The 13,594-nt window shown below is 37.4% G+C and overlaps 4 protein-coding genes across 9 annotated transcripts; 1 reads left to right on the forward strand and 3 right to left on the reverse strand.

Annotated features, from left to right (window-relative positions):
• Positions 1-1,382: 1,382 nt before the first annotated feature.
• On the forward strand, positions 1,383-4,155 carry LOC17898892 (MACPF domain-containing protein NSL1). Its single transcript, XM_006306964.2, has 7 exons — positions 1,383-1,766; positions 1,868-2,106; positions 2,214-2,415; positions 2,509-2,589; positions 2,688-2,871; positions 2,958-3,124; positions 3,206-4,155. The coding sequence occupies exons 1-7, from the start codon at positions 1,497-1,499 to the stop codon at positions 3,896-3,898; spliced, it is 1,836 nt and encodes a 611-aa protein (XP_006307026.1). The 5' UTR covers positions 1,383-1,496; the 3' UTR covers positions 3,899-4,155.
• Positions 4,156-4,564: 409 nt separating this feature from the next.
• On the reverse strand, positions 4,565-6,459 carry LOC17900413 (serine/threonine-protein kinase-like protein At1g28390). The gene has a single exon (XM_006303653.2). The coding sequence runs from the start codon at positions 6,151-6,153 to the stop codon at positions 4,708-4,710; it is 1,446 nt and encodes a 481-aa protein (XP_006303715.1). The 5' UTR covers positions 6,154-6,459; the 3' UTR covers positions 4,565-4,707.
• Positions 6,460-7,310: 851 nt separating this feature from the next.
• On the reverse strand, positions 7,311-9,419 carry LOC17899039 (protein NUCLEAR FUSION DEFECTIVE 6, chloroplastic/mitochondrial). Of its 6 annotated transcripts, XR_002835476.1 has the most exons (5): positions 9,193-9,419; positions 8,973-9,088; positions 8,150-8,191; positions 7,816-7,880; positions 7,311-7,610 (listed from the first exon to the last, which is right to left on the reverse strand). XR_002835476.1 is itself a non-coding variant. In XM_023789743.1 (4 exons), exons 1-3 carry the CDS (start codon positions 9,342-9,344, stop codon positions 7,861-7,863), a joined length of 288 nt encoding a protein of 95 aa, XP_023645511.1. In that variant the 5' UTR covers positions 9,345-9,419; the 3' UTR covers positions 7,311-7,610; positions 7,816-7,860. The 6 variants fall into 6 exon arrangements, 5 of the variants coding, with proteins under 5 accessions (XP_023645511.1, XP_023645514.1, XP_023645512.1 ...); XM_023789743.1 differs by lacking the exon at positions 8,150-8,191; XM_023789746.1 differs by lacking the exon at positions 8,150-8,191 and having other exon boundaries at positions 7,813-7,880.
• A 978-nt stretch (positions 9,420-10,397) lies between these two features.
• LOC17897289 (protein E6) lies at positions 10,398-11,765 on the reverse strand. Its single transcript, XM_006305230.2, has one exon. It carries the CDS (start codon positions 11,701-11,703, stop codon positions 10,690-10,692), a length of 1,014 nt encoding a protein of 337 aa, XP_006305292.1. The 5' UTR covers positions 11,704-11,765; the 3' UTR covers positions 10,398-10,689.
• Positions 11,766-13,594: the final 1,829 nt, after the last annotated feature.

Consider the following 13,594-nt stretch of genomic DNA (forward strand, 5'->3'; position numbering starts at 1 on the left):
TATAATATACTCTAGGAACATGTCATTGTTATGAGCAAGGATAGCATGTGTTCAAGAAATACTCCTCTAACATATTTGAACACGAGACCATAGGAAACGCTTTATAATTAACCAAACAAACTTATACGAGACATTAATTGAGTTCAGAAAGGACTTGCGATCGACTGGTGGTTTGTCTTCAAGTTTTACACATTGGGATTTCAAGTTTCTATAAATTTGTCCAAAATCTTAAACATTCATCTAAAAATTTATTAAAACTCAAATCTTCTAGAGCAAATGTTTGTTGAATACATCTTCTTAACTTTATAAGCTATTGTTTAAGAATGAATATATATGTACAATGATAATTAACTGTGAAGCTAAATCTCTTGGATTTGCTATCTGATCCGAAGACAAGTCACATTCAAAATTTTGTCTCCGTTTATTATCATTGTAGAGATAAATTTATTTCGTAAAAGCTTTTGAATATAGTAGTAAAATCTGCAGATGGAGGCGAAAGATAAATGCAACTCTTACACCAAAATTCAACAGTAGAAATATCGTGTGGTTTAAAAAAACATTGTAATAGTCAAATATGAGATCGTAATCTTATAAACTTTATAGAAATATATGTAACAAAGACTATGTGTATTCGGTTCTAACGCCGCAACTTTGTCAAACGTATCAGAGAGAGTAACATGCGACGACGAATAACGTGTAAAAAAATATCTCATTGCTGTCTATTGTATACCAATATTACCAACCAACTACACTACAGTGTGGTTGGGGTTGACACCCAATTATACACCCAAGCAAAGCTAATGATATATAAAAACTAATCCTACGTTGGAAATAAAAATATTAAACCGATGATGTAACGTCTCACAGCCTTGCACTATTGGAAAAGTCTACCAAAGAAAGTTTCATGTTACATGTTTTGGTATCAAATCTTCCTAAGTTTATATTCTTTTTTTCTTAAGTTTACACATACTGATTTTTGAATAGACAAATTGTAAAACATTAGGCAATAGTAACCATCAACTTCGTTGTGAGTTATAAATTTGGACAACAAAGCTACAAAACAAATCTGCTGATCATGATTTATTTATAGTGTCCTAGTCAAATATCATCAGCCTAACTGCTTCATAAGTGTATCCTCAAACAAAGATTATATTAAAAAAAATCGATATGCATAGTTGTTACTTGTTACAACTAAAAAATTAGGTAAAAAATATTATTCTAATCATCTCATATTCACACTTTTAATATCATAACAAAAAAAAATCAAACATTTAGCCAAATAAAGTCAAAGTAATTGCGTGTTGACTAAATGCTTCATTTTTATTTTTGTAAAGTTTTCTATGAGTCTTCTTCTTTTGTGAGCCATACACCGTTGACCACTTCAATGGCTTTGTTCCTCGTCTTCTTCACCACTCAAAGACACAATCTTTTGAATTTTCCACTTCCCTTTGTTTCATCATCATCTCTCTCTCTCCCTCCTCCACCCTTCTCATCCCATGGCTTACAATATCACCCGCCACGATGCTCAGTCCGCCGCCGAGAAAGCCGTATCAGTGATCGGATTAGGCTATGATCTCTGCTCCGATGTTCGTCTCTCTTATTGTAAAGCTACACCAGACGGGTCTAGGCTAGTCGAGATTGACCCGACCCGGAACCGTGACTTGTATTTCCCTGGTGGGATCGTTGTTAATAACGTCTCCAGCTCGATTAAGTGCGATAAAGGCGAACGTACTCGGTTACGCTCCGATATACTCTCTTTTAATCAGGTTTAGTATCTAAAGGCTTGATTTTTATTTTTTGTTTTACTGATTCGTGTGTCGTAGTAGAAAGAAACATCTCTAAATTTGAGTGACTTTTGTTTGTGTAGATGTCGGAGAAGTTTAATCAAGATATGTCTCTGTCTGGGAAGATACCGTCGGGGATGTTCAATACTATGTTTGATTTTAATAGATGTTGGCAGAAAGATGCGAGCTCTGTCAAGACTTTAGCTTATGATGGATGGTTCATTAGTTTGTACAGTGTAGAGCTCGTTAGGTCGCAAGTTACTCTACGTGATGAAGTGAAACGTGAGGTTCCTTCTTCTTGGGACGCTGCTGCACTTGCTGGGTAAATAAATTTATCATCACTAACAAAGTTTTGGTTTTTTCTTTTTCTTACTGCAATTTTGGATCTTTTGTAAATGGGAAAGATTGGTTTTGGTTTTTATATAACAGGTTTATCGATAAATATGGTACTCATATAATTGTTGGAGTGACAATGGGAGGCAAAGAGGTTATTCACATGAAGCAGCTGCGTAATTCGAATCATGAGCCTGATGAAGTCCAGAAACTGTTGAAGCAATTGGGTGACAAAAGATTTTCTGCTGATCCAGTTGAAAGTATCTCTCCTGCTGCTGTTTATTCCGGAAAGCCAAATGTAAAAGCGTCTTTTACAAGTTTTTAGGTCTGTCTATTGTTCCTTATTGCATTTTAAATCACATTGGAGCCTGAATGTTTAATTGTTCCGCAGGAGGGGAGCCCTCTCCAGTGGGGATTTCAACCATTGAATGCCTCGGTTAGTCGCCCAGTTATCTTGCGCTCCAAGAACGAGGTCCGCTTCTTCTCACCACTACTAATGCAGTGAGCCATATGGGTATTCTTTGTATGCTTAAACTGGGAAATTAACAAATGTGTACTTTGCATCTCCAGGAGATGGTGAGCATTTGTGTCAGAAGAGGAGGTGTTGATGTGGGACAAAGTCATGATCGATGGCTCTCAACAATTTCACAATCACCTAACGCCATATCGATGTGTTTTGTTCCTATAACTTCACTCTTGAGTGGTCTCCCAGGAACAGGATTTCTAAGTCATGCGGTGAACTTATACCTTCGATGTGAGCCCTTTGTATATTGGCTTTTGTATCTTAGTTACTTACTCAGACGGTTCATTCAGGTAACAAGGTTGTATAAAATGTTGTAGATAAGCCACCAATAGAAGAGTTGCATCAGTTTCTTGAGTTTCAACTTCCACGCCAATGGGCTCCTGTTTATGGGGATCTCCCTCTCGGATTACGCCGGAGAAAACAGAGTTCTCCGTCCCTTCAGTTCTCTTTGTTGGGTCCAAAATTATATGTCAACACGTCAAAGGTACATGTGTTCTTCACATTGCTGTAGATAATAAACCTTTGCTCAATTGCAAACATTCAATTCTCAAAAACTGTTGTATAGGTTGATTCATGCGAGCGGCCAGTAACTGGACTACGCTTCTTCCTGGAGGGGAAGAAGGGAGATCATCTGGCAATCCATTTACAGCACCTCTCTACATGTCCACCAAGTCTCCATCTCTCACACGATGACACCTATGAACCTGTCGATGAACCAGATGAAAAAGGGTATTATGAACCCGTGAAATGGGGAATATTCTCACACGTTTGCACCTTCCCAGTTCAGTACAGCGGAGCACGGGCTGATGACACCGCCTCTATTGTAACCAAAGCCTGGTTAGAAGTTAAAGGAATGGGGATGAGGAAAGTTCTGTTCTTGAGGCTCGGTTTCTCACTCGATGCTTCAGCTGTTATACGTAAATCATGCTGGGATAATCTCTCATCAAACTCTCGCAAATCAGGTGTTTTCTCGATGATTAGTACAAGACTAAGCGCGGGTTTAAGTCCAAACCCGGCAACAACAAAGCCACAGTCTAAGATTGATCTAAACTCTGCAGTGTATCCTAGGGGGCCATCTCCGCCTGCGAAACCAAAGCTGCTGAATCTTGTGGACATGAAAGAGGTAGTGAGAGGTCCAGAGGAACCACCTGGATATTGGGTAGTGACTGGGGCAAAGCTTTGTGTTGAAGCAGGCAAGATCTCAATCAAAGCCAAATACTCTCTGCTTACTGTTATGTCTGAAGATTCGCTTGTCTGAGAGATCCATGCACTCTGGAAAGGACATGGAGGGGTGTCTAAGTGGGAACACAAGTTAAAGTGTGTCTGTTGTATTTTTGCAGGTTTCAGATTGTGATTAGCGTTTGTCTGATCAGGTGTTTTGGGTTGTGAAAATTTTATTTATCTGTTGATGTAAATGTTTTCGTTGTATATTGATATTGTTGAATTTACAACTAGTATATGTACACTCCTGTAGAACAACATATTTGGATGAAACTGAAACGGTTTTTATCTCTATTTGCCTAATCATTTAGCTTATGAAATTTGTAAATTATTAGAGTCACTCTCTATTTTTGTAAAATGATTTAGTCGATGCATCTTGTGGGAGCTCGCGGGCTAATCGTTGGTCATTGTCGCTAAACGAATACAAAACAGACCAAATCTTTTTCTCATTTGAGTATTGAAAATAGAGTAAACTAGCTTTAGTACCAAAAGGCAAAGATTCATACATATTTAGGTAATAAACCAACTTCTTCTTTGACAAAACCGAGTTTGAAAAAAAAAACTATTCAATGTGAATGAACTAAACATTCAACAACTCTTCTCTTCCTAAATCAAATTCCATTTTCCTTTCTGACTTTTTTTTTATAAAAATCACCTTGAAAATTTCGCAGCAAAAAAAACACAAATTTTATTCAATACACCAACAGCAAAAAAAACAAATAGTTAAAATAAAAAAATGAGACAAAAGAAAAAACAAAAATAGAAAAAAGAAGTGGAATACTACAAATCAGGCAACGGTCAAACAATTTAGTCTGGCAAAATTGCTGACTTTTCGTTAAGACATATTTAATATCTCTTCCCCGACGCCGTTTTATTACTACGTACCATCCCCACCGACCTCGACTTGCTCAGCCTCACCGCCGCCATAGTCTTCACCGGTCTCTCTTTCTCGATAAGAATTCTCAGTGTAACCGCAGTCTTATGTCCAACGTCTTCGTTCGGATCCGGTCCAACTTTCGCTCCCACTGACCTCGATCTCAGCACAAAATTCCGACGACGAATCTGCGGCGGTAGCGGAGAAAGCAACGGCACCTCCGGTTCTATTCTCTCGTAATCGTATACATTAACATTACCCTCACTCGTCATACACGATACCTTACGGTTCTTCCTGCTTCCTCCTCTCACGATCCTCACATGATTCTCTAATTCCTTTTCTTCCTCAACCGCCAAAACGTTTTCCGATCTGTCTTCACTCTCCCGCCGCAGACGATTCCACGCTGGAGAAGCCTTAGATAGCTTCCTCACCGTTTTCAAACACTCCACTACCTCTAACATATCCGGACGTTTCTTCGCCGTCGATCTTACACACCTCGCCGCCATAATCGCCAGTTTCCGAATCACGGCGGAGTAAGGACGGTTCTTAATCTTCGGATCACAAACCGCCGCGAATTCGCCGCGTTTGATCAACGGAACAGCCCAATCAACTATACAAGACGGGCTATAATTCAAATCAATGGCTTCTCTGCCACTAATCATCTCCAACAACAATATCCCAAAGCTGAAAACATCTGTCTTCGCCGTTAGATCCGCCGGCGCTAAATACGACGGATCTAAATACCCCAACGTTCCCGCCGGCGGTGTACATTTCAAACGCTCGTCGTCGACGTTTCCGATCAACGCTAATCCGAAATCGGCTAGCCTAGCGTTCCCGTCGCCGTCGATGAGTACGTTTGACGATTTAATGTCGCGGTGGATCACCGGATTCTCCGCGACGTGAAGCGCGTGAACAACAGTTGCGATCTGTAGCGCGTGTTTGGTCCTCCGGTTCCAACTAAGGGGTGGATCTAACGAACAACGAGAATGTAACTGATCGTGAAGCGTGCCGTTAGGCATGTAATCAACGACTAACAGCTTCGTTTTTCTCCGGTGGTCAACGCAGTAACCGATTAAGTTGACCATCCAACGGTGACGAACTCGTGTGAGGATCTCGATCTCGTTGTCCGCTTGACTCACGTTGTTGTTATTATTATGACTACCGACGGTGGTGGTGAGTGTTGATCTCTTGACGGCAGCGAGAAGCTTTCCGTTGTCAAGAACCGCTTTGTAAACTCTGCCGTGACTTCCTTTACCTAAGAAGTTTCCGGCGGAGAAGCCGTTTGTAGCGGCAGCGAGTTCGTCGTATTTGAAAATCCGGAGTTTATGAGGATGACGATTCGATCGTCGACGAGGATTCCAGTTGTAAGGATCGCAGATAGCAACGGCGGATTCGCCGTTGCAAGAGAGGTAACCCATGGGAGAGATTTAGAGAGAGAAGAGAAGAAGAAGGAGGAAGAGGAGGAGTGAGAATGGAGCATGATTGAAGATTTTGAAGAGGAAGAAGAAGAAGAAGAAGTGTGAGAGATTGGTTACTGTTGAACAGCTTTGGTGCAAGAAAGCAAGAGAAAGGTATAGGTGTGAAAATGAAAACAATTTCAAAAGTTGCTTTTTTTATATATAATTAATTTCAAAGTTGCTCAATTATTTAAGTTTTGCATTTAACCATTTTTACGTATGTGTGTATCTCAGTATCTGTGCATGAGTTAAGTGTGTGTAATCATTAATTTCCTTTTTAAGTGTTGGATGATTTTTTTCAAAAATATTATTTCCGCCTCAAATGTATAGTTGATTTGTTATAATGTTACACTTTTTAGAAGTTAAAAAGTTATTTTTTTTGCATGCATTATTGATTATTATGATGATAGGATGATTCATCGCCGGATATGTTGGTGGATGATTGCAATCAAGAAACGTAACAAATTCGAAATTATCTTTTTTTTCTTTTCTTTACTCAGGCATGTGTAAAATGTGTGGCTATACTATACAGAAGAACTTACAAGTTACAACAACAAAACAACCAAAAGATTACATATTTTACCTTTTAAGCTAAGAAACACATACATGAGATTTTCTCTATTGAAAAATGGTGAAATGTTACGTATCATTGGCTCAAGCAATACTTGTATAGTTAGAGAGATGACCGTAATCTATATTTTGTCTCATACGAAAATGTCTTTGGTTATAGCTGTAGAATCTAGAGCCTCTTTGGGATGGGACCAACGTACCAAGCAGGAATAAGGATGAGAATTTAGGATTTTGTGCACACAATTACACCCCACAAAACATTGAAACTATGATTTATGTAGATCTTGCTTCCATCTTGGAAACTCTACACGATCTTTTCTATTTCCAAGTTTATTTATCGTTCGTTTCCGAGTTCACGGAAATCAAAGGAATCAAAATGTTAACTAAATTCAGCAATTACAACGACCGTGTAGACTCTACGTTCGTCACATGTGATGTTTTTAGCCTTTGACTTCTGCCTGCTTAGTTGTCTTGTTCTTTTCATTTCATTTCTTTCTTCTTCTAATTTTATTTCTAGTATATGATTTATAGACTGTGAGAATATTAAGTTTAATCAAAATCTAGCTCTGTTGTTTTATTTCATATTTTAACATTGTCTCTGCAGTTTCAAGAGAAATAACTTCAGTTGCATACAAACTAGGGAGACCTACAATAGAAGGCAATGCCATGTAAGAACTGAACCTATTGATTCAAAAAATCTCACTTGGACATTTTATAAAGTAAATAAAATAGTAGAAAACATTTGCAGGAAACCACCTCCTTTGGGTTTAAGAATCAACACAAGTGTTCTAACAACTCTTAAACAAATCTTCCTGGTTACTGCAATGGTCAGAAGAAGTGTCATCCATCTACAACAACAGAATACAAACACTCCATTAGAATTTTTCTGACACCACTTATCAAAGGTAAAACAGAACAAAACTTAAACCTTGTGACCTAAGAGATGTGACTCGGTTATTATCACTTCTAATGGTTTCTCTCTAATAAACCGCTAAGACAAGAAACTAAAAACAAGTTCAAGAAACAAATACAAAAGCTTCATTACACCACCACCTTGTCTTAGACTGCATGCATTGCTGACCACTCCCCAGTAATTCATCATACATCATCATTGCAATCTGAGTGAATACAATTTGTATCAGTGTGATGCTGATGGCAGGTTTTCTAGTCCCAAAGGTTCAGAGAAAGAAAATATAATAGCATGCCAATATTCCAATCACATTCAATTACATTAACAACTATGTCTATTACACATAATCAACCACAACTGACCCTTTTTTGCAAACTTTCTCCCTTATGAAGCCCCCTTTACGAAAAAAAACTATAACAATGATGGCAAATCAAGTAAAAACCTAACTCAGGACCAGAGGATAATAAATTGACTCACATCACTCTTGTTGATGGATCTTTCATCTAGTCTCGTCTAGCCCTACATAGGAGGAAAAAGAAATTGTTTTTTTTTCAGTATGGATAATTGGGTAAAGATATGTAGAAAAGATGCCACAAGACAGACTCTGCTAAGGGTTATTGATATTTACTATCCAAACTATTCAAGAGTAGAGTATTCAAGGGAAACATTGGATACGAAAAAGATTTGTAAAAAAATAAACTTTTGATCCTAGGAACACCAAAATCTCAAGGGCATAAACTTGAGATATTAATACTGGGACAAATCCAGACATAAGGAAAGTATAATCGCAAAAAAAACTTAAGATCATCAAACTTTTGTTAAAAAACAAAAGAAAAACTAGCCACTCATCAAAAAATGCACACAGAAATAAAACTCAGAGGTGCCAGAGAAATGTAGAACCAAAAGAATCCATGATCCATAACTTCTTATGTCTAACATAACAGCTCTAAACCTAACCCACAACAACAACCAGGACCTTGTTTTATCTAATCTACAACAACCGGTACATGGGCAAAGCAAATCCAAAAGTATATGATTGATACATGAGAACCAACATATGACCAGTGGATCATTACCACTATTATGCAACAAACTGAATAATCCAGTGAATTGTTCTAAAATGATTTTACACTTCAACAATAGCTTTCCTTTCACCAATCTCTCCACTAGAAAACATTCATTTAGAAGTTTAGACTAAAACAAAAGTGGCATTTTTGAATAAAGCTTAGTTGGTGCATTTCAATCATCGGAGAAACAAAATGGACGATAGAGGAATCGCAATAAGAACAGAGTGTGTTACCTTCAACGATCCAACCACGGCGTGAAGCTGAGAGCATCGAATTGAGCAAAGCAGAAGCAGTGGCAGTGTGGTACGGGAGCATGGTCTCCACGCAACAGCTCAGCTCTACCGGAGATCTTTCATTCCAAATAAAAATCCCAAAACAATGAATTCAGAATTGCTTATGGAACGAGACTTTGAGATCAAACCAGTTGCTCTCTGGGTTAAGAATTTTTTTTACCTGAAAATGCGGTTTGAAAGAGGGCTCTGTTTAGGCATCCGAAACGCGGACCGTGCCGATGACGGCATAGGCTTGGGTCCGGTGGAGAACCTAGACGCGGCGGCGGTTGCTCGGCTCGCGGCGGAGCGGAAGACTGACCTTGCGGCGGACATTGAAGTACTTAGGATCTTTCGATTTGGCTTTTTTTTTCCTTACGGAGAGGAGAGAAAGAGATTTAGGGCTTTTGCGTAGGGGTTTTTGTTTAAGGTGCGGATCTGATGCAGCTGCGCATACAGGAAAGCTTGGTGAAACTGTTAGTTTGCTGCGGATATGTGACACGTGTCAATCGGTTATTAAAAACATGGTCACTGTTGGTTTAGCATATGATTTCACAAATTAACACAATAATTTTACTATTTAGTTAAAAAAAATTTGATCAAAATAAATATATTTTTTTTTGCATGGTGGTAATATTTTCTATTTAATAATTTAATTTCTTTTAGGAAAAAGTTAATAAATCCAGAAAAGGAAAAAAAGGGGTTTTAATTTGTGCTTTATGTTGGCCGTGATTATCGGAATTAGGGACACACTCTTCTTTTCTTCGTAAAAGACTCGAGAGAGTCGAGAGAGTGGATTCTTATTGCTCATCAGTGCCTTTGGAACTGTCCTTGTCTTTTACTTGTCCCGGCGTTTCTCTTGGTCTTTGCCGCCCATATGTTACCCATTACACTAATTTGAGAGTATATATATTCTTATTGTACAAAAGAATACATTTCTTGAACTATATGTCAAGAAATCAAGAAACGTGATTGAAGGTTACAAAAGGCTTTTAATGGGTTGACAACTTGATTAGGAACCTAGAAGAACTAATAGTAATACGAGTGTGGCAACTGTTGATGTACGTACCCAACTAACATTAAGACACATCTTCTCAAAGGTTTTTTGTGGCCTCGTCGACAATTATGTAGTGGAGTATATGTTTTTCTAGATCCATGGAAAATTAAAAAAAAATTGGTTGTGCAAGTAATTATTACTTTTATCTCTTTTGCACTTACGCAAGGAGGAAGAGGCATCTTCATGTCCCCCATTATAAATCATTATAAGCAGTCACGTTTGGTCCCATTTTAATAATGGAGAGATCCATACAGTCTTTTTAATTAGCTACATTGTTTTTTTCTAATAAACAAAATTACCAAAAAAGTGATTGAATTAACATAAGAGAATAATAACATAAAGTAAGTAATATATAAACTATCTTTCTTTTCATCGAATAATATATGCAAAACGCAAACATCGAAGTTCAAAACCCCATAAAAAAGCAAACCCACCTCAACTTTAAAAAAAAAAAAAAAAACACAAACCCCTTTCACTTTTTAAATTTGTTGCAATGATAACAACGATTTAGTTTGACTAAACAACGATAAGTAGTAGTAATATAACTTAGTTGAAAATAAAAAGAAAGTGATTTTAATGAAGAGTGTAGAGTAGTCTTGAGATGAAATCAAATAACAATCTTCATCAAGGCTTGAACTGATTTGTGCCTTGCTCCTCAACAAACTCTTCAGGCTGTTCGTTCTCCCACTTGGAGTTGTATGGATCCTTAAAGCTATTCTCCCCGTTGTTGTTGTTGTTGTTGTTTCCGTACGAATACGATTGCTGGTCGTAGTTAGTCTCTGTCGTCGGAGATGAATAGAAACCGGCGGGGCTTTTGCTGTGAGACTTCCTGTAGTGATGGCCGTGGTTTCTGTCGTTGTAAAGGTCGTAGTAGTAGCTACCTTTCTCCATGAACCTTGTGTCACTCATGCCTTGTCTCTCCAAATTGTGGCTGTAACCTTTGTACGGCGTTTCACGTTCTAGCTCTGTCCCGTAAGCGTTGGAGTTGTAGAGGCTTCCCTTGTTGTCTCCATTGTTCTGAGAGAAAGGCTCTTCCTTGACGTCTTCATCGTACTTGTAGTTGTTGTTGTTGTTGTTGAACTCTTCCTTGGCGTACTTGTTGTTGAACTCTTCCTTGGGGTTTTCATCGTAGTTGTTGTTGGTGTTGAACTCTTCCTTGAAGTTTGCATCGTACTTGTTATTGTTGTTGAACTCTTCGTTGCTGTAACCGTTACTGCCGTAGCTCTCTGTCTTCTTGGGGTACTTTTCGTCATAGTTGTTGAAAGACTCCTCAGTCTCGCTCAGGCTTGGAGTGGAGAAAGTCTCGCCGTTGACTTTGTCGTCGTACTTGTTGTTGCTGTTGAACTCTTCTTTGTTGTCGTTGTAGGTAGTACTCTCGTGACCATACAAGCCATAGCCGTTCCCGGACTCGGAGACAAAGGTAGGATCTTGTTCTTGCTCTTTCTTGTTGGGGATGGATTCATCTACCGTTGTTTTCTCGCTTGTCTCGAGAGGGAGAACATTGTTAGGGTTTTGGTCTTTGGGAGAGTCTCTGTGGAACTTCCCAAAGAAGTAGCTATCTCTTGCGTGGATTTGAGTGGAGAGAAGAATAAGTGTAGTGAAGAAGAAGAAGAGGGAGCTTCTAGTGGAGCAAGCCATAATGTGATAGTAGTGTGTGATAGAGAGAAGAGAAGGGACAATTAGATATTGTGGGTTTATTGAGAGCTAATGTGTGAGCTTATATATATTGAAAGATTCTAAGCACTGAAGCCTTTTTTTTTCTTTGTTCTTTTACACTTTTTTCTTTAGGAATTGTGGACTTTTTGTGTGTGTGTGTGTGTTTTAATTTGAAGTCGTTAGGTGGAAATGGGGACTGGATAGGTGATAATGGTTGATTGGTGGGTCCTTAAGGATGAGATGATTTTTCAAAGAGGTAGCTCAGCTTTCTTGCCTATAAGATTAGTTTATCAGAAAAAGGTTAATTAACCATTTGGTTTGTTAACTTTGACAAACAACACTTATCGACTAGTTTAGTTTAAGTTAAGATGAGAACATATGGATCGTATTTCGTAGTTTTGTTGAAAACAGATATGGACTAGGAATAGATAGGGGGAGGCTTTTGTTTTTGGTTCTTTTCTCCCTTTGTTCATGTTGTCATACTGTCATTGTTGCCTAGGAGTTAGTATTCAAGTCCTATCATTAAAGGTTTTCATATTGTTAGCATATTCAAGAAAGATCCAAAGTTATATTTTGTTTGTTATTTAAATCGTAAAATATTATCATTATATATTTAAATTAATATTTTTTATTCGATCTTTTACGATACCGTCTTTTCATATATACCATCTTCTCGTTTCGTTAAAAACTACTAAGTGCATTATCGAGATGGTTTTTTGAAAACTCGTATAGAAAATAATAATTAATCAAAACAATATTTATAAAACATGGGTCAGAACAAAATTCAACAGAAAAAATGTTGAAAATGTAATGCATCTAACATAAACACATAAATTAATAGTCAAAGTTTATAAGTTGCTGCAATTTCTATGATAGATCATTGCATCAGACTCATTGCACTAGAGCAGTCCACATGGTTAATACTGAAGCGTGTATAGTTTCTAAATCATAGTCGTAAATGATAAAACATGCATACATTTTTTTGTCAGTATTTCGTGAAAAACATGGAGTAGCTAGAATTTTGTTTGTGTTGTTTATAAAACATCATTCTTCATAATTTGGCCCCTAAAAAAATCGACATAACAGTGTCGAGTTGATAATTGAATTAGCCTCGAGATGCTTTTCTTATGTAAAAAACACTTTATAGTTTATGTCTCCAACTTTCCCGATCTTCAAGCAAACTTATATTTGATTATATATCGGATGGTCAGACAAAACCACATTTATATATAAAGCTGATTTGAAATGCACCAGTAATCTTTATCATCATGTACTACTCGTAATCATTCTTGCTTTATGCTACGAGCAAACATGAATAATGTATATATGTGGGCATCTGGTCCGATCAACATTAGCATTTGAAGATACTGTGTGAATCTGTTATCCAAATGCTGAAGGAAGACCATTGCTGCTCCAATATCTATATTAATCAATTTGAACTGTTCAAAGGCAAATTGTGAGTTGCAAAACTGACAAGACAATTAATTTTCATTGAAAACTTTACGGAAACAATTATTCGGAGAATAAAATAAAAGAACAGTAGTTTATTAGACTTGAGTTTTGTAATTGTTGAATCATTGGAATGATAAAGTTTTGTATCAGTTTCATTAGTGGGATCTGGTAGGAGTGTCAATTGGGCATAAACTGCTGTATACAATGTTAGCTTAAACTTAAGAGAAAAAAACAGTTATTACAAATTAACCCACTGCTGAAAGAGTTACAAGTTAACAATTTTCAAAACACCAGTGAGAAATTATAGTTACGAAAACATTATATCTGGAAAATATTGTACTATCGAACGAAATAACAAGTGTGTATCATTAAAAAATGTATTTAAGCGAGTATTTTCCTATACATTGCGTTCAATTGATTA

This window comes from Capsella rubella, unplaced genomic scaffold, assembly GCF_000375325.1.
Source record: "Capsella rubella cultivar Monte Gargano unplaced genomic scaffold, Caprub1_0 scaffold_1, whole genome shotgun sequence".
Lineage (NCBI taxonomy): Eukaryota > Viridiplantae > Streptophyta > Magnoliopsida > Brassicales > Brassicaceae > Capsella > Capsella rubella.